Source organism: Strongylocentrotus purpuratus, unplaced genomic scaffold (genome assembly GCF_000002235.5).
Source record: "Strongylocentrotus purpuratus isolate Spur 01 unplaced genomic scaffold, Spur_5.0 spur5_scaffold_16, whole genome shotgun sequence".
Lineage (NCBI taxonomy): Eukaryota > Metazoa > Echinodermata > Echinoidea > Camarodonta > Strongylocentrotidae > Strongylocentrotus > Strongylocentrotus purpuratus.
In genome coordinates this window covers 15,017,270-15,044,080 of record NW_022145601.1, presented here as the reverse complement: position 1 = coordinate 15,044,080, position 26,811 = coordinate 15,017,270, and the positions used below count along the sequence as shown (strand labels likewise).

At 38.3% G+C, this 26,811-nt stretch overlaps 1 protein-coding gene across 1 annotated transcript in view; it reads right to left on the bottom strand.

Moving 5' to 3' along the window:
* Positions 1-3,337: 3,337 nt before the first annotated feature.
* LOC752043 (transcription factor HES-1) overlaps positions 3,338-26,811 on the bottom strand; it is a 41,301-nt gene continuing 17,827 nt past the window's right edge. Inside the window, exon 6 of the mRNA XM_030987419.1 lies at positions 3,338-3,430. Coding sequence (XP_030843279.1) covers positions 3,338-3,430 — 93 coding nt within the window. The remainder of the gene's footprint in view (positions 3,431-26,811) is intronic.

Genomic DNA, 26,811 nt, shown 5'->3' with positions numbered 1-26,811 from the left:
CATAAACGCAGGGGACATAGGTCCATCTTCGAGATTCTGTTTAGGGTTAGGGGTATTAAAAGGCGCCCCAGTTTATGTGTCCAACAGGTTCTACTGCTAAAATACTAAAACATGTTTAGTAAGGTTATAATTGGCATTTCGCAAGGAACAAGGTTGCTTTCAAGAACTATAAGATTTGATTTCTTTCAGTAAGATATATAAAGTAGATTTTATCATTTCGAATCATGAAGAAGTTTGGTTCGTATGTCCACATCCATATTTATGTCGTTTTAGGTATTAGCTAAATATATAAGTAATGCCTTGTAAAAACCTCATCTCAACGGGATGATTGACTTTTGTGAAACCATTTCAATAACGTTTATCTTCCAAATACATACACTACATCTATTATGGAATTGATCTATAATTATGAAAGTCAACAACTCAATAAGCATGAAGCTTGTGGCGGGTAAGCTGTGGTTTAAGATGATGTGTGTGGATGTATATGTTTCATAATTATCACAGTTATTAAAAACATCTTGTTCAAGATTAAACATAAATTGAGACGAATATTAATTAAGACTGTACATCGTAGGGGAAATTTGATGTAAACAAGGAGGTGCTGGTACCATGGTACCTCATTGGTGTTATGGTAAAGATTCCCTTATGAGAGCTGAGAGGTCTTGGGTTCGATCTTCGCTCGGTGATGACGTTCTTGGACATGGATCTCCCACATTTGTCACTCTCGACCAAGGTGTACTCCGTGAGTACCTGGAAATGCTGGGCTAATTAGGCTTGCGGGGTCTGCAGTACGATGTGGCTACGCCGGGTACATAACTCCAACTAATTACCATCATATATATATAAATATATATATACAGTCAAACCTGCTTTAGTGACCACCTGTCTACAAAGACCACCTGTCTAAAAAGGCCACATTTGTTGTTTCCCTTGAAAATGGTTTCTCATTGAATCATGTACTAAAGGAACTTGTCTACAAAGACCACTTTTTGTGTTTCCCTTGGGCGGTCGCTATAGACAGGTGTGACTGTATATGTCTTATAAAAGTTTGTAGCAACTATACATCTGACTATAGGAAGATTTAGTTTATTTATGTATTCCTTTACCACTTGTCGTATGGTACACCCTTACCAGCACTGGTGCTGTTTTTCACAGGAGACCACAACATTTCTATGCTCCGATAGCGACATATAACTGGAATGACAGGTGAACTTGATGAAGGTATGTCAATTCATCAAAGAGATAGCCCCCCCAAAAAATCATGGGAAGATTTTTTTATAAGGGTATTTGTTCTTTTATTTTGTAAAGCACCTGTTAAGCCGTTATGAAAACATATTACAAACTTGTCAATATTGTTATAACAAACTCTAATGCGGTGGTCACATCCCGCCGTACTTGCAAGTGCGTGCTGTCTACGTGCAAAAACGTGGGCAAAATTTGGGTATCGGTACGTGGTGAGTACCGCCTCCGTACGGATTTGGGAGCACGCAGACACACCGTAGCACTTTTAGTGCACGAGGAACTTTCGCTGCGTTCGGGCTACCGATTCACCCCCAGTGCGCGTGACGTGCGTGCCCGGTACTGCCAACGAGCGCACAACGCACTGACTCCGTGCGTTTTTAAATTTGTTTCCCACGATCACTTGCTCTACGGAAAGCGCACTTAGCACGTGCGTGCTGCGCACGTGATAAGCGCGTGGTCCGTGCTTACTCGCCACTTCCCCAGTTCAACTTTCTAATGAGCACGCAGAACTCACGTGGACCGTACCGAGTAAGCACGTGCTCCGCACTTACAACGCACGTTGTGCGCACTGATTTATGCAGTATACAAAAGCCGAGCTGACGGAAGAGTGCCAACATTTCGTCTCCAAGATGGCGCCGAAGAAGACACAGAATAAGGGGTCAGCTGCATGTGCAGCTCAAAAGGCAGCGGATAAGAAGGCCAGAGAGGCCCAACAGAAACGGGCCGCGGAAGATGAGAGGGCCAGAGAGGAAGAGGAGAGGAGGAGCGAAAAAGAGTCAGATGGTGACGCCAAAGCGTCTGATCATGGGGGGGGGGGGGGGGGGGGTGCTGCTGGTGGATCGGAGAAGGGGTCACATGAAAAGGGTGTGACAAAGGAAAAGGCCAACTGCTCGTTCTCGGCGAAACAGGAGGAGCGCCTGGTTGAGTTCTTCTCGGTCAATCCGGTCTTCTTCGATAAGTTTCCCAGGGTTTTCCCTTCCCTTGAGGCCCGTTGGCCGACCATCTGGTTGGATTCGGTCATCTGCACATCCTCCCTCCAGGCCCCGGGGACCACGTTGCCATCCTCATCCTCGTGGTCCAAATTAAGGTCCTGTAGTCCGGGCCGGCGATTTCGCAGCCAATTTTGAAGGGTGAGGCAGCCCAACACAACGCGAATCACCCTGTCAGGCTCCAACAGCAGGGTGGTGAGTAGGCACCGCCACCGGTGAGCCAATATCCCGAAGCCGTTCTCCACAACCCGACGGGCCCGAGAGGTCCGATAGTTCATCACGCTCTCTTTGTGGGTCATGGCACGGCGACTGTATTGCTTCAAGAGCCACTTTCGCAGGGGAAAAGCATCATCGCCTAAGATGAAGTAGGGAAAGTTCCGGTCGTCGCCTGGAAGTGGATCCGGTGCTGGGAATCCAATGGTGTTGTCCTCCAGTGCCCCCCGGAGGGTGGACTCGTTGAACACGCGTGCGTCTGAGGAAGAGCCGTTTGCCCCCACCTTGCACCACAAGAAGGAATAGTTAGCATCCACGATGGCCAGGAGCACCACAGAACAGAAGCGCTTATAATTGTAATAGAGCGATCCACTTTTATTGGGCTTCTTGATGGCGATATGTTTCCCATCGATCGCCCCATAACAGTGGTGAAAGTTCCATCGCGTTCCAAACTGGCTGGCGACGGCTTTCCACTCGTCCTGTGTGGAGGGCATGTTGAACATCTCCTCCTTATGTTCCTTGTAGATGGCGGTGCAGACCTCCGGCACGAACGTGGATATGCTGTTGTGTGCCACCCGGAAGTCGAAAATTTTAAAGCAAATACAAAGCAAAACCAAGAATTTGTTATGGCAGAAATGAAGACACACACCTTGGACACTTGGTGATTCGAAGGGGCACTCGGAGCAGGAGCTCGGGGAAGAGATTGGGGTCCATTCGGATGTATCCGACATAGTCCCCCCGCGATTCACGCTCTAGCTCTTGGAACAACGTTTCGTACTGCCCGAAAAGCCTCCTCCTCTCGATCCATGGGCGAACCCACCATCTCCTGCGTCGGCATCTCTGTTGCCTCTCTCTCTCTCTCCCGTATCAAGGCAAGTAATACCACGTCGTGCTCATGCGCTGCCACTTGAAGGTGTTCTTGCAGCATCAGAACCCGGAGTTTCTGCGGTGGGATGGGCGGCATCTTGAGGCAGCAGCAGCTGGGACTTCTAGAGAAAATGGGAATGTCGTCCTATATACTTCGACATACCCCGACTCACCAAGTTCTTCGTACGTGCACGCACTTACAACGTGCGAGTGAGTAAGGACACCGTACGTGAGCAGCACGTGTAAGTACGGCCTCCGTAAGATAACGTGGCAACCGCACGGAGACCGTACGTTGTAAGCACGTAGTAAGCACGTTGTAAGCACGTACAACGCACTTACCACGTGCGCAACGTACGATGTTCGCAACCGCTCTAGGCCAGGCGTGGCGTGCGGGCCACGTACTTACACCGTGCGTGTGACGTGCTTTGCCGGTACTCCCTCCCTGCCTTTGCCACTCCCTCCCTACGTTTTCAGAAAACGTGGCGGCCGTGGCCTCCCCAAAAACCGTACGGACTAAAAACACGCACGGTGGGATGTGACCAACGCTTTAATTGACTTGATATCCCCGCGATGCATGCGTGACCGAACCGGTGTCAATTGAAAAATCACAAACTGTGAAAAGCCCAACTTGTTACCATACAAGAAGAAGACAATGATGATCAACTGAAAAAAATAATCCTTTGTAGAACTGAAATTGGTCGAATATTTTCCCACGCTTAGCCATTGTTTACATGGACAGCATTTCGGTCTTCTTTTAATAATGTAGTCCAAGAGTGCAATGACTGGCTAGATAGTTCCAGAGTTTAATGAAATATTGTGATTGTTTTGCTTAGGCATTGTTTTGAGGCATCGTTTAACAATGTTAAATCTGAGATGCATGGCCCTGCGTGTCATCAGCGTCTGTGATATGGTGTAATATTGAAACCCTAAACAAATTGCGCTTTAAAATGATCATGAAGTGCCTCCAAAAAGTAAACACCTTTGAGTGTCCGGTTTTACCATACTCGTTTTCCCCAATAGACTGTAGTGTTATAAAAACCTTTGCGAAACGGTTTTTGAAATTTCGAATTCCAATCATAAATATCTTAATAATCAGACGGCGATCGGCTTGTAAACGTCAAGGGATTCATGACTAACCTAAATGTTTATAATTATGATTGCAGCATGAGCTTAAATCCCTGATTTTGTTTAGAATCCGAGACAGAGATACCCAATCCCGTAAACATACGTATACAGAGTTCGTTTTAAATGCATACGTTTTTCGATGATTTAAAAAAAAAAAAAAAGGAATAGAACGAGGCAATTATATTTTTAAAAAGCATGTCGTTTGGAATCTGAAATGACCCCCACCAAAGGGGCGCAAGGGCAGGAAAGAGGTGAGAAAAGAGGAAGGGATAACTCAACTATCTGTCATAATAAACATCTGGATAGAAATTCAAAATGTCTGTAAAAAAAATGACGACTGTGAGACACACAAACACTAAATAATTTTTTTCATTTTTGTGGAAAAACAGACAATGATAAAATAATGATTTTACCTCGTATTCATCATCATCATCATGATCTTTGGCTGGAATTGCAATCATTGTGACGTAAATGGAATGATTTCTGAGAAATGTTTTCATAATGACGATTTGGTTCACAATATTCATTTCCTTTTGCAAAATACAATCAGACACGATATTTAATGTTAAAAGGTCGTTTAATGCTTACAATCGCATTTCATGAGGTCATATCAGTTCAGTTCATTTGACTGTTTAGTCAATTATACTGACTACAAAGGTATAACAGTTGATGCCATTGTTCGTATAATCTTCCAGTATTATTATCATTATCATTATTTCCTTTATTGTTATGTATTATTAACGATTCCTTTAGGTAGACACATAAGAAACTTATGAAGATAATACATATACGGCATAAAAAATCACTTAATTGACCTAGTGCTTTATAAATGCTCTCCCAAAGAAACAGTTTCGTAGACTTGAGATATGTAACGACAGACAAGGCATTTTATATACTGTTGTCTCTCTCGATCCAGGAGTAGAAAAAAGGACCGTGTCAGAATATATTTGTCATCAAAATGAATTATGGCCAAGTGTACCAGAAGGCCAAATTAATGATAGCAAATTCACACTTAAAATATGTTAGAGGGGCTTTGCTTGTTTGTGGTCGTCGCTTTGCTAAAACAGTGAACATGTGAATGAGAGAAGGTAATAATTTCCTTGTTTGCTACTGTTTAGCGGTTAGACCAGCACCAAATTAATCATCATGTTCTTCGGCTAACTCGATTATAGGGTAAATGCTTTATTTGAGCGGTCATTTGTGTCAAAACTTAATACAATAAATTGACTAAAAGTTGACACTAATGGACCAGGTGTGAAAAATAACTGAAATAATAAAATAAATGGCTACTTGTACTTTGATCTTTCAAATTAATCACTTTGCTTGAATTATCTAACAGAAGCCTCTGCTGAAGTCATACATGCATTGACCTCTGTGGTCAATGAAGTTGCATTACAAAAACAAACATCAGTTTAAGATCATATGTTAGAACCGATTTGTTTGTAAGTCGTTCAGGTTCGGACAAATTCATTAATAATTTTGTGAATATATTTTCTTTGGAAAAAATGATATATCACTTTTGGGGAATTATAGCAATAGAAAACTTGGATTCTAAAAACTTTGCTAGGAGAAGATGATAGTTAAAATAAGTGAGAAACTGTGAATATATTTTAGCCAGCTTTCTATTTAAACGTTGAGTATTCGCTCGGTAAACTTAGTATGGAAAGTGAAGTAGATTAAGGGGCTCTACTGTGGATAAATATTCAATGTTTTTAGAAATTGCGAGGAATTTACTAAAATATCACCATTTCAAAGAGTGAAAATACTTTTGAATAGCGGCACGTTTAGATAAACAACTTCTCATGGTAAATCCCACACTCGAATTTGGAACGAGTGGATTTATTTTTAGCCGTCTCTTTAAGAAGTTTTCTCGAACAAGGACTAGAAGTTTATCCGATTCTTCAACAGTTGACATCGTTTTTAAATTACCAGAAGGTAAAATAAGAAAATAGAACACGGCATCCCTGTTTGTTTTGCCCCGCAATACACTAAGCGATGAAAGTCGGATGATTTGCGCGGCAAAATCCTGAAAGAAAATGGGATTCGCGCGGGCTTCATATCAATGTCGTCTGCTAAATCTTTTAGAGCGCCGAATATCAAATGAAGTATGTGAAGGGTATACTGCAACAGAGTTCGAGAAAACTCACTGGTAAAGAAGAGATCATCACAGAATAAAACTCAGGCTTAGGATCTGAAGGAACAAAATCTTCTTTTCAAGATCAGGATTTGAGAAGACTTGGTGTGACCGCAGAAGGACAGTAGGTTTATATCCAAAATAGAGCTCATCATGCAGTGACAGAAATGAATAATACAGAAAGAGGGAGGGGTGGAGAAGTGGAGGAAGGGAAAGTGGAGGGATGAAAAGGTAAAGAGGAGAAATAAACAAAAATCACGACTTAAAAGAATTTGAAAATAAGAATCAAAAGCACGGATGTTCGTTAAAGCAAAATAGAATGTATATCTAACTCTCAACTTCAAATATTCAAAGGATTCCTCATTGTTTAACTTGCACTAGATTGGGGGCAAAGTCATCTTGAGCCTACGATATTATCTTCAAAATAATATTCGTGTCATAAAAAATACGAGTCAAGCAATTAACCATAGGCCTACACTTTGCCGAACTCTAACAGAGATCAAGAACAACGGAGACAAACCAGCGCACGACCTGCTACAGCAATTTGTAACTCAGAAGAAAATGGATTGGAAATTAATTTTTAGTTTTCTTTTTGATTTTTTATAAGATAAATGTATGCAACCTCAGTTCCTCCAAATTTACATTTTCCCCATGTCTGATTCTGACATAGCATCTTCTCTTCCCTGTTCACATCTCTTCTTATTAATCATTGGGTTATGACTTGCGCACGGGTGTCTTTGTTTTAGGGTACCTTGTTCATGAACATGAGTACTGCTTTTTGTACTTTTCCTTTTTAAATAAAGTGTTTCTGTTTGAAATTTCATCAAGCAGATTTGAAATAGTTAAAATAATGAATAAAATGTTTTGCTCCACTCCTATGCATAGTCTTGTAAATAATGTACATTTTTATCTTATACATATTAAAAAAAATCTTTTAGTATGTGTTTATTCATAATTAGTATATGTCGATTTGCGTGTATTTCGTTTGTTATTGTATAGGTATTGCATCTTTCCTATGTAGGCCTATACAAGATGTATATATTTATGTATGTAGAAGGAAAGCCATTGGTTGAAACAAATACTCCCGTACTGAAAGAAAAAAACAAAACAAAATGAAAAAAGAGAACAAATTCTCGGGTAACATTTTATTATTACTTATGGTTTGGTGCTGATTCTTTTTGATTCCCCTGCACTCCTTCTCATACCTTTGCTTTGATCTGCACAGTCTACAACCCTTTCCAGTCTGTCATTCAAATCAATTATCATTACAACAATGAAAGATGAGATATAACACTTCACACAAGGTTGTTCAAAAACAAGACATAACAAATTTTGTTTGCCAAAGTAGAACTTGCACGCGGTGATATTGACTTTTCACAGCATAGAGGCGTGCGTTACAGCACTTGTTTTATCACAGAGTAAACATGGTAAAGATTGATACAGATTTTAGGGGATGACTTTACAAAGGTAAAGGTGTATTGACATAATTTGATATTTTGAGCCAATGTTAAAAAAAAAGGGAGAAAAAAAAAGAAGGATGAAACCATGTCTAATATGATAACAACAATAATGATAATGAATCCTACAAGCTACCAGTATTCTTTCAAATAATACAACATCTTTTACTTTTGATACCAACACTTCTTATAATGAATTATACTTCTTTATTTTTGGAGAATTATCATTTATTTTAATCTACTGCTGCTCAGGCGTACCAAGGCTGTAATTAAAGGTTTATTTCTCTTTCTTTTCATTTAAAAACCATGTTTCTCTGTATACACTCACATAAACACACACACACACACACACAATAAAATATAATATACGTGATTTATGTAATGCATTATGTGTATTATATTCTCACATAAATACGCATACACACTCACAAAATAATATATACTATATGTAATTCATTTAATACATTATGTGTATAATATACTCACATCAAAACATACACACACACACGCACAAACGATGAGTAATACTTGTGATTCATGTAATAAATTACGTGTATTATATACTCACATAAACACACACACGCACACGCAAATGGTATGTAATATATGTGATTTATGTAAGATATTATGTGTATTATATTCTCACATAAATACACATACACACACTCACAAATGATGTATCATAATGTAATTCATTAAATGCATATTGTGTATATTATATTCACATAAAAAACATACACACACGCACAAATATTATGTGTATTATAAACTCACATGAATACACACACGCGCACAAAATTGGTATGTAATGTATGCGATTCATGTAATACATTATGCGTATTATATTCTCACATAAACAAATACACAAACACACGCACACATGATATATAATATAATTATGAGATTTCGTGCAATACAATATGTGTATTATTACTCACATAAACAAATACACAAACACGCACAAATGATATGTAAGATAATTATGTGATTTAAATAATACATTTTTTGCAGCTGATGAAGAAAATGGTCTACAAAAAGAAATTGTGTGGATTGATGACACGACACGATAAAGGCAATGACAAGTCCCAACAAGTTAGAGTCTGATGACGACAGATAGACTTTTCACCTTTAACGAGGTCATGACGATATTTGTCTTCTCATTTGCCAGGTATAAACTGTTGTTTGTGAATCCCATTGTTATTGATATCTGTATCATAGACATACTGTGAGACCACGCCCCCTCAGACGAAGGAACGCGATCATGATATGCGACTGTTGGCCGCTTAACCTGCCGAACTCTATGCTTCAAAGTTGTTTCCTTCGTGTGTTTTTGTTTAATTCTTTCTCTTTCCTTAATATGTGATTCTTTATTTTTTCCAGGATGTTCAGTTTATCTACGGAATGGCTCTTCAATGCCTTTGATTAGTTTACTATAATACTATTGTTCTCCTTACTGTGAAGATATACCTCAAACATGTATGATGAACACAAGGTTGTTTTTTTTTAATTGTGGTATTGATAAAGGGTCCAGGTATTTTCTATATTTCACAGTAATATGTCTAATTATTTTACCATTAATTTTTTTTTAAAGGCACACTGTCCTACTTGTAGCTACTTGCTCCCTCTATATAGAAAACTTCCCCAATCGGTGCCTGTTGGTCCCCCATGATCCTCTTTTTCTTATGTTAAATGAGAGCTGAGTTAATGAGATAGCCACCTGTCACAGTGACCTCGCTGGCTCGCTGGGCGGTCTAATCCCTTCTTGCTGAAGTAGTCAAGCCTACCTTTAAATTAATAAAACTTTACTTTCTTAACTAGGAATTGAACTCCTTTTCATTTACTTTGGCCACGTGAAATTTACACCCACATCTCCAATACTCTTCAGAGAATTTCTTGAATCTAGTCAGCCTACATTCAAAAGCATCTTAGTTGATAATATACCACTGAAAGCCAAAGCCAAATGAACCTATTAGAAGCATTGAGTCGCCCTTTAAGGTTAAACCGAATGAGATATCAAAGAATGAAGAGAGTGTCTGCTTTAGACTTGGTGAATGAAATAAAATATTTTCTCATAAAGAAATAAAAATAAACGATAGATGTCGCTCTTTGTAAAAAAAATTGTTGGGAAAAGCCTATTAAATAAAAACATGACTGAGCGATGGCGTATCATCCTGTCAGACTAAGAGCTCTCGCGAATCACTGCATGGAAAGATATAGAAGTAAGAAACAAAACAAATTTGAATAAGAAACAAAAAGACAAAGATAGAAGAAAAACAAAAGCAAAGAAGCTAATCAAGAAAAATATAGAAAAGTCAAGAATTAAAAATAGAAACGCAATGAATGCATGAGAACAGATAAAAAAAAAAGAAAGATGAAAAATGGAAATAAACATGTCATTTCAAAAAGAGTCAAATTGCTATGGAAATACTTGTATCACTCTTTTAATGAATTTCTTGCCGGGTTGGTGCCTAGAGTCTCGAGGTCCTTTTCCTCTTATTTACATTATTTTATGTATTTTGTTTCATTTTATTCCCCTTTTTTCTCCTTCTTACTTGTATCTTTTTCATAAATTTGTAAAATTTGTAAAATTCTATGTATTTTTCTATGTGCATGAAATTGTATTTTCGTGGAAATATGTAAATAAATAAACTGAACTGAACTCATAAACAATTAAAAAAGTATTCAATTATGTGGGCCAAACAATTTAGCCACATGTTAGTCTAGAATGTATATAGGTAAATAAGGAAATAATGCTATCATTCAGTTCTCTATCATTTGGTCACATTTTTACATTTCCCACATTTCATTTAATAAAATCCAAATAATTTCATAAATATTCTTTAAATTTTGATAGTCAAAAATTATTATTACACCTAATATCTATTCTACAAATAAATCAACCGATAACAATATGTGCTATTGGAGAGTCTCTTTCGAAATGTAAAATTGCACCTCGCAACGTTATATACCCAGTATACATGTAAGCCTTTAATCATTTCTTGCGATAGCATCAGAAATATGGAGCTGGGGTCAAATAAACACAACACTTGACATTCACCTTCTACTCGAAGAGGAACACCAATGAGACGATATGTTCACACGAGTGTCGTATTGCCAGTGACATGAAATAGATGATGTTTCATCAATGGAATGTGGTTGATAAGCATGTTGAACCCGTAACACCACCTTTCTCTAATCAACACGAGAGGGAGGGAGAGTGAGAAGGGGAGAGAGAGAGAGGGAGAGAGAGAGAGAGAGAGAGAGAGAAAAAAAAAAGAAAGACAACGAGGGAGAGAGAGAGATGGGATTGATTGGGGAAAAAAGATTTAAAGAAATAGAAAGAGAGACGAAATGAAAGAGAGGGGGAAAGAGAAGAGAGAGAGAGAGGGGGAGAGAGAGAGAAAGAGAAAGAGACCCACATATAGAGGGAGATGAATTCGAGACAGAGAAAAAAGAAAAGAGACAAAAAAAGAGAGAAAGAGAGAGAAAGAGAGAAAAGGAGAGAGAGAGAGAGAGAGAGAGAGAGAGAGAGAAGGAAAGTGAAAGGGAGAGATAAAGGGGAGCGGGAAACATTGTAAGACGAAGATGATGCAATCATCTCCTGCATCTCCTCCCTCTCGCTCGTTTCGGTCGCTCGTTTCGGTCCCTCGCATTTCGTGAACGTCATAAGACTAGACCTGTCCTAAATCTTGAAACCATGCCACCGACTGCCTGTATAGCTATTTGTCTCCTAGCTTTCTTTTTCTATGATGTCTAGTGGAATTAATTTCCACCAGGTCTATATCCCCTGGATGCCGCTTAGTCAAATTTCTGACCCAGCAGACGATCACTTAACTCGGTCGTGAGAAAAAAGGCGCGTTTTGTGGAGAATACCCTTACACGTCAGCATTTCAACAAATTTAAGCACGGTAGGTGACACGCACAAACAGGAGTCAAATTCACAACCACATTCTCATGATATAGACCTATATTTTCGTCAACCTAGCATGTCAGAGGGGAGTTGCTTGAGTTAGACAGGAGGGGGGGGGGGAGAGAGAAGAATATGTGTTGGTGTGGGAGGGTGTGTGCGTGTGTTTGTATGCGTACGCGTAGTTTTTTGTTCTTCTTTCTGATAGGAACACAGTCAATTGCATACAAGTTTGCAATCAATATTTAGTTTGAAAAGGGAAATGAAACTGGTTTTACTGTGCATTCATAATTCATATTTGTAAAAAATGTTTTAAAATTGATTGATTTTTTTTTGTAAAGGTTTCCGGCAAATTTAATCTTTCATTATTTCTGAATACGATGGGTAAACGAATTTGAAAGAAGAACGAAATTACTTGCAATTCATTACTTTGGAGAAATGCAATTTTTTTTTTAAATCGATGTTCGATGTCCAAACACTGGTCATATATTCTGTTAGTTTCAACAATGTCAAGTATGTTAAGTATCTAGGAATGAAAATAAAATTATGTTTTAATTTAACATGCTTAAAGAGAAGGTTGAGTTCTGGGAAGAGGTGAAAAATAATTTGTGAGCGTAATAATTCTTATTATGCAAGTGTGGAAGATCATCAGATAAGACATGTTCCCTGAAAAGCATGGCTCTTCAAATGCCTTTATATTCTAAATATGTCAGTAACATCGTAAAACTCGGGGGGGGGGGTAGGATTTTTACGCCACGTGTTCGTGTAGTCCCATATACATCTTTCTGTGTACAGTGTTTGTAACTTTACCAAGACTTGGCCAAATTTCTTATCATTTTGATGATTCTAGAACCTTGCAATATACTCAAATTCTTATATGCTAGATGATCAACCTTTTCTGGTCGATTCCACACCGTTTCTTTCACAATGCAATCGCATGACCAGAACTCAACTTCATCTTTAAGGAAAAGTGAACGGTAGGAACATATTTCAAAACACAAACACAAACAAAAACTTTTAAATTAATCAACTTTGGGCTGGTATTCTTTTCGTTTTCTACACACACAGTTTGAATATATAGAACATTGTTTCTAACTTAGCGAGCTCCGACATACCGATTCGTGCGCTGTCAAATTACATTTGAGTTGGGCGATAATTTGCTACCTGCTGGCACCCTGCTCCCATACGATGAACCCGATGTGTGCTATTATACTTGTTTTACCTGGATGAAAGTAACAGGTACCTGATAATGGCGGTTAACAAGTTAATGAATCAAATATCGCTGACATTCCCAGTCTATTAACCACCCTGTGATATCTGATTGTTAGATTTTCCCATGCAATGCCAGGCTCGTTCCTTCGTTCACCAATATTACTTTATCAAAATAAAGTTAGTCAACCTCTTTTGTCCGTAATTGACGCACGAGGTCGCTTTAAATTCACAAATTGGTGATAATTTTTCCGAATCTAACTATAAAGAGGCTTGGGCGAAGTATCAACAATTTCTACGGCAATTTGATTAATTCCAGGGTGCATGCTCATATTTTGGAATTTCGAATCTTCGTGTGTACCTTTCTTTTCTCTTCGGTGAAAAGTTAACAACATGAAAACGTGAGCTACATGCTGCCTTAGATTTGATAACTCTTGTTATTTCCCTTTATCAAATGCAAGTATCAGCCGTAAAATTTATGTAAGCAATTAACAGGTATAACAACTTCATTTTTTGGGGGGAGGGGGATTTTTTTTTCTAGTATGGATTTGCTTAACATGGATATATTTGCTTGGGTGTTTTTTTTTTTAGATATAATTAAAAAATATATATATATACTGTTAAACTGTAGTAGAAAAAAGTCAAATGTAAAGGTTTGAGGGGAAAGGATCTCAGCATCCATCATTTTAAAAGATAATCGCAGAAATATATTTATAAAAACATGTTGGAATTAATTTTGTTTTACTCAAGGCGTTATTAGACGGACATTTGGAGTGAAAAAAGTGAGTCATTAAAGTAGACATTGTCATTAGCAGGACAATAATTCTACAGATAAGAATTAGGGTTAGGGTTAAGGTTTAGGGTTAGGTTTAGGGTTAGGGTTTTTATAATGTCCGGCTAATGTACCATGTAGGGTTATTATTTTATTATTAACTTGTTACTTTTAGATAAAATAATATGTTATTGTTGAATTATTGGGCAGCATGCACCTGTAGAAGCATGACCAACATCATCAGGTTCCCACGTGTGGTTAAAAAACCAAACATCCAAACTTTCTCACCATTCTCTTATTCTTTGGAGAACTTGATATTCTTTTCCATTTAGTCTCTCTCTCTCTCTCTCTCTCTCTCTCTATCTTTCTCGCTCTCTGTGTCTTTATCTCTTTGCCTCTCTCCATCTCTCTCTCTATCTATCTCTGTCTGTCTCTGTCTCTTTCTCTCGCTCTCTTTTTCTGTCTGTCTGTCTGTCTCTTTCTCCCTCTGTCTCTCTCGTTCTCTCTCGTTCTCTCTCTCTGTCTCTCTCTCCCTCTCTCACCGCTCACCCACGTTCACAGGTCGCACGCCGTCACAACGGTATACACTTTTTGTATTGTCGGTAGGTGACGTTTAATCTGTCACTCTCATTACCTCTCTTTATTCATCAATGAAAAGCTAGAAGGAAAAAAATGATGAATAGTCTCACAATACAGACCCTATATTCAGCGAGACAGGTGCATGACATGAGGATTTTTCTCTCGTCCTCTTATCAAGGTGTTTTATTTCACATATTTCATATTTCATATATATTTACATCAGTTTTCATTTTTACATAATAAAAAAAGACAAAAGTAATAATATAAATAGTTATAACCTTAACATTTCCTGAAAAATGTCTTTGTGTTTCGTGATTAAAAAACTTTGCTTATTTGCTATATAATATCGTAGTTTTAATTTGAATTTATTGAACAGACTTTTACTATTGTAATCTTTACCATCATATCGAAATTGGATATACATTATGTATATTATGTATTGGCCTAAAATTAACGTGAAGTTTATTACAAAGTTTTCCCTTTTTCAATAAAATAACCTATAACTAATGCTTTTTCATTAATATTTATTTGTTCATGAAAGTAGTTATACAATATGTTTTCAATAATATTAAAAAAAACTCTAACCTTGTTACATTTTAACAAGACATGAAAAGTGACATGAGGATGATAGCAATGACAAAATTGATGTGTTTTTAATTTACAGGTTATAACGACTATTCATAATACACACATGAAATTGTCCTACATTTTCTCTAAGATATGCGAATAGGTGTTTCTTTCTTCCATTGAGAACAGAAGCAGAAAACATAATTGATAATATAAAAAAAATCATGAGAATTAAATAGATGTAATCTTGGGGGTGTTTCACAAAGATCCTAAGTCAAACTTAACTCTAGTCTTAGTTGGAAATGAAAATTATTGAGAGCCATTTGTAGCCTTAAAATAAATATATTCAAAAGCGAAAAAAAAAGAACATGAAATCTCCTTGATAATAGAAAATTTTAATGATTTGAATCACCATTTTTATGCCTTTTAAAATAACTTTTACAAAATATTTTCATACATTCTAATGGCTTTACATAATTTGTAAGTCCAACTTAGAGATAAGTTCAACTTAGGATCTTTGTGAAACACCCCCAGATCTATAAAATGAATGCAGGTAATGAAAAATCGTTATTTTCTTTTTGGTAATGATTGTTTTGTTTTACCTTGCATTTTCTAGTGGACTTTTTGGCCCATATTTGATTGCAAGAAAAGACCACTTACTAACATAACTAAGTACTTTAATTTGTATAGAATTCATTAGGCATATATTACAACGTGCATTCTATGACGAATACAAGAGTTTTACATTTTATGAGTTTTACTAGTCAGAGTGTGATTTAAAAAGATAGTCGCATCCCTAAATACTACGGCACCCTTACTGTGCTTGACCAGTGTTTCTGTGTTGCTTTAGCTTGTTGTATTCCGTGATTTGCCATTAAATATTTTGATTAACGTTTATGTTGTGACATACATGTAATATTCAAATGGTCAGGATTGCTTTGACGTTGAATATGGTCTATGAATATAGACTATTCTAGTGAAGACGGTTAAGGGGGTATTTCTCAGTCCCTTTGTTACCAAGCCATGTAGTCGCGTGGTTCGCTGTTTACCTTTTCTATTCTTATTCTTAATCACACCTTTTCTCTCTCTCATGCCTCAATTTTTTTTCCTTGCTCGTGGAAAGAGAGAATGTCTCGTTTCCCACGCACCTTGCTCAAAGTTTGTATAGAATCATGAACAGGTTCCTGGGAAAATTGGATAGTTTTGATTTTTGGGGGTATGTCCGTTAAGTTTGAAGCGCCAACGTCGTCACTTAAAGAGCGCCAGGCATTATCGCATAATTTCTGTCGTTACACCGCTTTTTTAATGAAGTATTCATATGCTTTTTCCCGCATGGGCGTAACTTATTTTATACATGTATACCTTTGTTAAAATATCCTTTTATCTATTTATAAGATTGTGTAAATTAAATCTTTAAATGATTCGCTTGTTGTCATTGTACATGATCTTATAACTATCATGCACGTGAAGAATTTTAATTTTCATGTTTGTAACTAGCCTTAATTCCTTAGTGATTAGAGATTTATAAGTCTATCTTTCATTTATGTCAATATGTTTGCTCATTATTTCTGTTTTATTTTTGTGAATGAGGTTCCCCTCTAGCCTTTTGTAAATAATCATGACATGCATGACATGGAAATGGCAAGGATAAATAATATTTGTTTCCTCATTTTATATACACAAATAATTTGAGAGATGGAACGTTTAATGCTCCTAGTGAGTGAAATGGATTCTAAATACTAATTTTGAATAAGGAATTAAATTAATTCGATGAGGAAAAAACTATAACAATTTATTTCATACTATAGGAAACCTGGACGAGAGAAGAGAGCCTCTGAATATAGCAATCAAACCGTCTTCTTTTAAAATATAAAACACATTGAATAATGAAGCTCCGTACAAGAATATTTAATTTTTTACAGATTTTCGCTAAATAAATAGGGCTTCATGGTTTATTGTGTTTTCGCGTATTTTGGAACTCCAAGCAGAACTCAATACTTCTTATCTTTGTTTTCTTTAACAAAAAGTAAAATGAAACCAAAACCTAACAAGAAAAACAATCCAGAATTAAATTTTGTTCCTGTTAATTCAATCAAACTAATTTATAAAAAAAAACAGAAACATTTTTTTTTTGTAGAGTTTATCAAGACATTTCAATGTTGCATTACAGGCATAGAGAACAAACAAACATATTACATTATCTTAATAAAGGCCTTTCGAAAATGAAGCGGACAAGGATAATAAGCGACCCAAGATGAACAGCAGAAGGTTGCCAACAATTTCGAAGAGAGGCAAGGGCTCCCTTTAACCCGTTTGAAAATGTACTTCATCTCTTGTTTCTTTCTCTTTCATTCTCTTTGGCACCCGGACAAAGTGAGAAAAGTTCACGAAATGGTGCTACCTTTTCGCGCCTAGCTCATTCATTGCAGCTGATTTTGACGCGCGTAAAGTTTATTGAAAAAGTACTCCCTTCTTTGCCTTCCCGTTGGACATCGGCCAAGGTACTGTGTGTGTGGGAACGTATTACTGAAGGGGTGTGATAGGTGGGAGAGTAAGAGAGAGAGAGAGAGAGAGAGAGCATTACGTCTATGGAGAGAGAGAGGCAGAGAAGAAGAGATAGATAGAGAGAGAGAGAGAGAGATAGGGAGAGAGAAAGAAAAGATAGAGAGAGGCAGAGAAGAAGAGATAGATAGAGAGAGAGAGAGATAGGGAGAGAGAAAGAAAAGATAGAGAGAGAGAGAGATAGAGGAGAGACAGAAAAACAGAATGAGGGAGAATAAGAAAAAAGGGTTTTATATAGAGAAAGTATATTAGGTAGAAAGGGAAAGCGATACAGAGAGAGAGAGAGAGAGAGAGAGAAGAGGAAGAGAGATAGACAGACAGAGAAGAAGAGATAGAGATAGAGAGAGAGATAGGGATAGAGAAAAAACATAATGAGGGAGAATAAGATAAAGAGGGTGATATATAGAGAAAATATATTAGATAGAAAGGGAAAGCGATAAAGAGAGGGAGATAGAGAGAGAGAGAAAACGAGAACAGAGAATGGGACAGAGGGAAAGAGAATGAAAGGGAAAGAAAAAAAATATAGAACAGGGGAGGAGAGAGAAGGAAAATGGAGAAATCTTTAAAAAAAAAAAAAAATATAAGAGGGAGAGACAAAAGAAAAGAGTGAAAGAATTTGAATGGAAAGGATGGAATGGGCCTGAAGAGGCTGAGAAATAGATAAAAAGCGAGGGATGAAAATATTTTAAAACTGTTGGATGATTGAAGAAAATCTGTAGCAGAATAAGAAAGAGAAAAATAACAAAAAGATGGATGGGTCAGAAATAAAGAAGAGAATTCGAAAGTAAAACGTCGATATTGTGATACATGAATAAATTATGTTTTCAAATATTAAGGTTTAAAAAAAAAATCGTATAAATGTAAAAATATTCATAGACTCGATCCATGTATTGTTAAGTATTTTAAAGTACTTTTTACTTTAAAAAACAACAACCCGAAACAATGATTTTCGCCGTTAGTTGTCACAATATAATTCACTTTCTCCTCTGTAAAAAAAGGCGCAAAAGGACACCTTTCTGAGTCATGACCTGTTCTAACTAGATTCTTCCATTCCTTTCTACAATTCAAATATTCCCTCCAAAAAGTAATACCAAAGATATCAAGTTCTGCCTATCTTTGGCCCATGACTCATGGTCGTGAGAAAGGAGTTGAATTTTCGTTCGGCAGGTGTATAAGCGTGTATGCATTCATTTCAGCTATTATTGAACCCGGTATACTATTAACAATAAGTAAATACCCCTTCAGCATTTCCGCATTCTTATAAATGTACATTTTTCGTCGCTGGTATCAGTTTTTCCCACGTGCTCGAAGTGCGAGTTTCTTTTCTTGCCGCTTTCGTTTCACCTTTTTTCCCTTTTAAGTAAAAGCCGCTTGCTCTCTCTTTCTTTTTAAAGCTATTTCATCTTCATCCCTAACTATTTGCTTTTAATATTCATTTTCGCAACTGATTCCCGTTTGAATTATTCAAATGTATCTGAATTTAGGAGCTGTATCATTTTTTACCTACTTTTGTTTGAAGAGATTTTCTTTAAAATCTTACAATTACCGGGAACATTAGAGGAAAACCATGACATTCTGATTAAAATTACAGAAGACGAAATTAAAAAGCGGGAGAAAATAATCATGACAAGAAAAGGGGTGGGAGGAAAGAGGAAGAGAGTGACATAGAGAGAGGGGGAAGGAAGGGAGAGGAAACAGAAGGAAAGAGGGGGAAAAAAAGAGAAAGAGATAGAGACGGAGAGACGCAGAGAGAGAAAGAGAGAGAGAGAGAGAGAGGGAGAGGGGGAAGGGAGAGAAAGAGAGAAAACGAAAATGACAAAAATGGGTTATTCAAACTATACAGTTGAACGTGAAGTGGTTTGCGACCTTTTCTCAACTTTAATTGAAAGAAAATTTCGAGGGGTTGTTCCTCCTTTGTGATACAACGAAAAATTATTAACCCAGTTTTAGAAAAACTGTTATTGTAGCCTAGTAGTCCACATACGATTATCGGGAACGTATTCCGTGAACAAACGAAACGTCATGTCACGTCTGAGGGAACTGATTTATCCGAGTGACAAGCCGGCTTGATGAATATTACCGCTCGAATACAGGGTCATTCCTTGATATAAATTATGTGAGCCCATTGCCTACGGAAACCGCGAAAATCATATATTAAAGGCTATGGACATGAGAGAATTCAGTAGCCAAAGGGTTAAGATAAAAAGTAAAGGCAAGAGGATTAGGTCAACCGATAGAGTTTAAAGTTATAATGTTATAAAAAGGGATACAACAATTACTGCATTGATGACGAAATCTGATAAATAAAAGTGATATTATAATTAATTCAATTTCAAAGGGAAATTCTAAAGGTAATATTAAACATTTTTGACTGTGCCGTGAAGCTAGTTAACTTGTTTATTAATCTGTCATATAATGAAGTTTTGAGAAAATAGATCATCTTTCAGTATTAGAATAAAGGTTAAAAGCAACAATGATATGTTTAACTTGTACGGCTTTAATAATACATCACAAATTAAGACCGAATGAATAAATTCAAGTCAGATCAAGTCAAGTCAAACATTTTATTAGTGAAATAATGTTTGAAGATTTTTTTTTTTTTAAAGTGATGCAGGGTATATCTCTCATCTATAATAATAATACGCTAAGGCTCCGCGGGGGGCGCGACGTCTCCGCCGGCCTTTGTATTCTATTGTTTTTTAATGAGATCGCCGACCCAAGTTGGTGCGGCTATCTCCTCCTGAACCCTCCCCTCGGGGTACCGGTGACCGGTGCCGTCGTCCGCGGGAGAGTCTACTCTAGCGAATTGGCTATACTCCGCCCGAGGTCCTCCTCCGTGTCGACGTCCAGGGCGAAAACAGACGCGACATGCATAATGCAGGATATGCGTGACGACAGAGATACCTCATGGATATTCAACATGACATCCGTAGACACACGACCGATGACTATCCACTCACATTAAGTTGCGTATTAAATGCTCTATGCAAAGGGCGGGATTACCGAGAGTAAAGCATCTTTCTATAGGATGTGCTTTGTTGTAGCTAGGATGTGCTTTACATGGATTTGCATGTAGTAGCTGCACAAGAGATACACGGGGCTTCCCGTCGACGTCCAAACTTAGAGACCTATTTCCATCATGATTGCCGCGATTTTTATATAGTTTTCGTGAATGGAGGTATGAAATCAAAGCTTATTTTGTGATTATTACGGCCATGTGTACTCAATTTTGATTATCATTTTCTAAAGGGAAAGTTTTGACAAGAAAACCATTGGACTGACAATTCACTCGCAAGCTAACTTCAGTCACCACACATCACAGTGCAGTAACTCGAGGAATCTTCAACACCGGCACCGGGCACCGCAGGCGTCCGAGGCCTGCGGCGCCTGTGTTTGAGCTTCGTGGAGTTACGCTGGAGTGTTATGTGTGTGAGTAGAGCTGAGCTGAGCTCGAGTCGAAGAGATTTGACACTTTGAAATTGTTATCTGTTGGTTTGCATCATTATTGCCGCGATTTCAATATAGTTTCGTGAATAGATTTACGAAACCTGAGCTTAGAATTAGTAAAAGTATTACTAATGTCTACGTTTTTAAACGACTGTCTGATTTTCTTGTGAAAATTTTACTTTGAAAAATAATTATCGAAATTTATGGTCAGAAATAATCACAATCTAGGGTCTATTATGTTACAGTTCTTGCATCAAATCAATGCATGAAAACTTAGTTATTGAACTAGAAAAATGTTTTTTTTTTTAAATAGGCAATTATGAAGAAGGAAACCTGAAACCCTGAGTTGAGTGTATATTTGTTTCAAGGGGCCATAAACCCCCAAAAGCTCGGGGGTTACGTTCTTCAAAGTTGAGAGATCAGGTCGCAGCGAGTTGAGTGTATATACAATATAGGCGTGGGGTCCACGGGTTTCAAGGGGCCATAAACCCCCGAAAGCTCGGGGGTTTTAGGCGTTTAATTAGGGTCAGATGAGCATATTTTTAATACTTTATTTGTGACACTTGCGGGTCACTAATTGGCGTGGGGTCAATACGTAGAGTTGCGTAGTGTTGCTACCAACTACGCTGGCCTACGTTACTATATGCTGAGGGACAGAAAGGGGTACGCAAGATGAACGAAAACAAGTCAACATGTTTAATTTTTTTCGCGTACTTTCAGCGTAGAAACTTGACGCAGAAAGTACGCCTTTTTACGCAACACTATGCTACCCTACGCCAGATCGTCAAAGCAGTAAAAGCTTTCCACACAGTAAGCAACCATATAAGCAAACCTGTACGCCAGCCTACGCATAACCTACGCAGGGACTATTTTCCCATTAATACGCAGCCTAATTTCTGCGTAGTCGGTACGCCACACTACGGAACTCTACGCAGTTCCAGTGGCTTAAAGAATAACTACCGGTACAGTTGGATCGTTTTTTTTAATTTTTTTATATAAGGCCAAATTAAAAAAAAAACATGTTTAGCGTCCTGTTTTTTCTGAAAAATGGGAAGGAGGATCGAGGCCCTTTTTTTTTTTTTTTTTTTTTTTTCTTTCAAATGGCTGCTCCGTACATTTTCCCTGACATTCAGGCTATTTTTCAAGATGGCAGCCGACAATTTTTTTCTTTTCTTTTTTAAGATCGTAATACATTTTAGCAGTGCTTTTCATGTTTTTTTTTCTTTAAAAAAAAAAAAAAAAAAAAAAAAAAATCAAAAAAAAAATTCAAAAAAAAAAAAAAAATAGGAGAGGCGGCCCCCAGAAAGGAAGCGGGTGGGGACGCTGTTTTTTTTCTATAAAATTTTTTTAAAAACTAAAAAAAATTCAAAAAAATTTCAAAAAAAAAAAAAATAGGAGGCGGCCCCCAAAAAGGAAACGGGTGGGGAAGCTGTTTAAAAAAAAAAAATATAGGAGGTGGCCCCAAAAAGGAAGCGGGCGGGGACGCTAAACATGTATATTTTTTTAATGGCCTGAATGGCAAATAAAGTTCTTGGTGGTTTTAATTTAGACAGTCTCTATATATCTATTTACACCCCCCGCCCCCCTCTAGAATCCCGCGGATTTCCGCGGGTCCTGCTAGTCCATATAATAATACGCTAAGGCGTCGAGGGGGGTATCCGGGCTCCATTTTACGGCGCCCAGATCTCCCCTCCCGCCCGCCCCCGGGCGCCGCCGGGCGGTCCCGCGGACGGACGGGGTTTCAATCTACAGAATTGGCCACGTCCCGGCCCGGTGCGACGTCTCGGTCGTCGTCGACGTCGTCGATGCGTCCGCACGTCCCACTTATCCGTCACGAATTTCATGCTTTAGCATGAAACGGAAGTGGACGAGTGGTCTGAGGCGCCGGTTGCGTTCGATTCGCCGGCTGCTGGCAGCTCTTGCACTTTTTGCACGCACGGGTTCGATCCCGCCTCCGTCTCAAGTGTTTTTTTTTTTCTTCCCCGTGTTTGTTTTGTATATTTTAGATGTTGTAATCTTTACCATTTTTTTAATTTTAATTAAAATGTAGACCTGATATTTAAAATTTAAACGAGTCGAGTCTTTATTTGATATTTATTAGCTTATTTCATGATCAGCGCAACAGATGTCTTCCCATCCACGTCCAAACTTAGAGACCTATTTCCATCATTATTGCCGGGATTTTTATATAGTTTTCGTGAGTGGAGGTATGAAATCAAAGCTTATTTTGTGATTATTCTGGCTATGTTTACTCAGTTTTGATTATCATTTATTAAAGGAAAGTTTTCACAAGAAAATCAGAGAAAAACATCGTTCAGTTTCAAGAGCTCTGCCGTACGCATACAGTGTGTAGTGCAGTGCACTCTAGCTGCGCTGGCTGCTCGACTGAGTGAGTGAGTGACCTATTCAGAGTCGAAGAGACTATGAAGGGCCAAACATGCCAATATTCGACAACTATACGCTATATTATGTATCCATCCATGCGACTATTTATGTCTATCCATTCATTGAAGTAGGCCTACACGTGAACACAACAGCGGGCAGGCCGAAGTGCCATAAGATCGTTGGGGGGAGGGGGGGGGGGGCAAAATATTTTTTTTTGCATCTTACATGTTACAACAAAAATCTGCATCTTACATGTTACATGCGACTATGAAGGGCCAAACATGCCAATATTCGACAACTATACGCTATATTATGTATCCATCCATGCGACTATTTATGTCTATCCATTCATTGAAGTAGGCCTACACGTGAACACAACAGCGGGCAGGCCGAAGTGCCATAAGATCGTTGGGGGGAGGGGGGGGGGGGCAAAATATTTTTTTTTGCATCTTACATGTTACAACAAAAATCTGCATCTTACATGTTACATGCAGACCCCACAAAACATTTTTCAAAGTGTGGGGGGGCGAGGGGGATCAGGTAGATCGAAGCGAGTTGAGTGTAGGCGTGGGGTCCACGGGTTTCAAGGGGCCATAAACCCCCGAAAGCTCGGGGGGTTTAGGCGTTTAATTAGGGTCAGATGAGCATATTTTCAATACTTTATTTGGCGTGGGGTCAATACGTAGAGTTGCGTAGTGTTGCGTACCAACTACGCTGACCTACGTTACTGTATGCTGGGGGACGGAAAGGGGTACGCAAGATGAACGAAAACAATTCAACATGTTTAATTTTTTTCGCGTACTTTCGGCGTAGAAACTTGACGCAGAAAGTACGCCTTTTTACGCAACACTACGCTACATGACTACGCAACAGTACGCTACCCTACGCCAGATTGACAAAGCAGTAAAAGCTTTCCACACAGTAAGCAACCATAAGCAAACCTGTACGCCAGCCTACGCATAACCTACGCAGGGACTATTTTCCCATTAATACGCAGCCTAATTTCTGCGTAGTCGGTACGCCACACTATGGAACTCTACGCAGTTCCAGTGGCTTAAAGAATAACTACCGGTATAGTTGGATCGTTTTTGTTTTTTTATAAAAGGCCAAATTAAAAAAAAACATGTTTAGCGTCCTGTTTTTTCGAAAAATGGGAAGGAGGCCCTTTTTTTCTTTTTTTTTTCTTTCAAAATGGCCGCTCCGTACATTTTCCCTGACATTCAGGCTATTTTTCAAGATGGCGGCCGACAATTTTTTTTTTTCTTTTTTAAAATCAGAAATACATTTTAGCAGTGCTTTTCATGTTTTTTTTCTTTCAAAAAAAAATTAAAAATTAAAAAAAAAAAAAAAAAAAAAAAAAAAATAGGAGGCGGCCCCAAAAAAGGAAGCAGGCGGGAATGCTGTTTTTTTCTTTCAAAAATAAAAAAAATAAAAAAATAAAATATTTAAAAAAAAAGCGGGCGGGGACGCTAAACATGTATATTTTTTTAATGGCCTGAATGGCAAATAAAGTTCTTGGTGGTTTTAATTTAGACAGTCTCTATATATCTATTTACACCCCCCGCCCCCCTCTAGAATCCCGCGGATTTCCGCGGGTCCTGCTAGTCTATAATAATAATACGCTAAGGCTCCGCGGGGGGCGCGACGTCTCCGCCAGCCTTTGTATTCTATTGTTTTTTAATGAGATCGCCGACCGAAGTTGGTGCAGCTATCTCCTCCTGAACCCTCCCCTCGGGGTACCCGTGCCCGGTGCCATCGTCCGCGGGAGAGTCTACTCTGTGGAATTGGCTATACTCCGCCCGAGTTCCTCCTCCGTGTCGACGTCCAGGGCGAAAACAGACGCGACATGCATAATGCAGGATATGCGTGACGACAGAGATACCTCATGGATATTCAACATTGACACACGACCGATGACTATCCGTATAAAATTGTATACACAAAAATCGGTCGTAAAAAAAACTCGAACCATATTCCATACCTTACCTGGCTTACCATGTTGCACGCAAGTACGCCAAAACACGTACATTTTCGCAGTTGCGAGATCGAGACGGAGCGTAGGGCTCGAGCTTTTGGCGGTCGATTTCGTTTCGGTAGAAGCTGAATCTAGACCATGAACCACTAAACATCGCGAAACTGCAATCAATTTCCATCACGAATTCACGATTGCTGCAATATTATAAAGTTTCCATAAATAGAGGTATGAAATTAAAGCCTATTTTGTGATTTTCTCGCCATGTTTACGTAATTTTGATAATCATTTCTTCAAAGTAAAGAAAATCAGACAAAATCACCGTAACTGACAGTGCATTGCCACTGTGTAGTGTGTGTGAGATGAGCTGAGTTGCAGTTGAAAGTGTGTGAGTTGAATTCGAGTCGAAGAGATTTGACACTATGAAATTGTTATCTGTTGGTTTGCATCATTATTGCCGCGATTTCAATATAGTTTCGTGAATAGATTTACGAAACCTGAGCTTAGAATTAGTAAAAGTATTACTAGACTCTAATGTCTACGTTTTTAAAAGACTGTTTGATTTTCCTGTGAAAATTTTACTTTGAAAAATGATTATCGAAATTCATGGTCAGAAATAATCACAATCTAGGGTCTATTATGTTACAGTTCTTGCATCAAATCAATGCATGAAAACTTAGTTATTGAACTAGAAAAATGTTTTTTTTTTTTAAATAGGCAATTATGAAGTAGGAAGCCTGAAACCTAATAGCCTACTAAACAAATCTCAACAAAGTGTAGGCCTATCCTTATATGAATTAATGAAAAAGTAGCCCCAGAAAAAAGAGCCCCCGAAAATTTCCCTAAAATTTGAAATGGAGCCCCCGAAATGAAAAACTTAATTTTTTGCCTGCGCACCCCTTCTAGAATCCCGCGAATTTCCGCGGGTCCTGAGTTGAGTGTATATATAATATAGGCGTGGGGTCCACGGGTTTCAAGGGGCCATAAACCCCCAAAAGCTTGGGGGTTACGTTTTCAAAGTTGGGGGGGGGGGAGAGATCAGATCGCAGCGAGTTGAGTGTATATATAATATAGGCGTGGGGTCCACGGGTTTCAAGGGGCCATAAACCCCCGAAAGCTCGGGGTTAGGCGTTTAATTAGGGTCAGATGAGCATATTTTTAATACTTTATTTGTGACACTTGCGGGTCACTAATTGGCGTGGGGTCAATACGTAGAGTTGCGTAGTGTTGCGTACCAACTACGCTGGCCTACGTTACTATATGCTGAGGGACAGAAAGGGGTACGCAAGATGAACGAAAACAATTCAACCTGTTTAATTTTTTTCGCCAGCCTACGCATAACCTACGCAGGGACTATTTTCCCATTAATACGCAGCCTAATTTC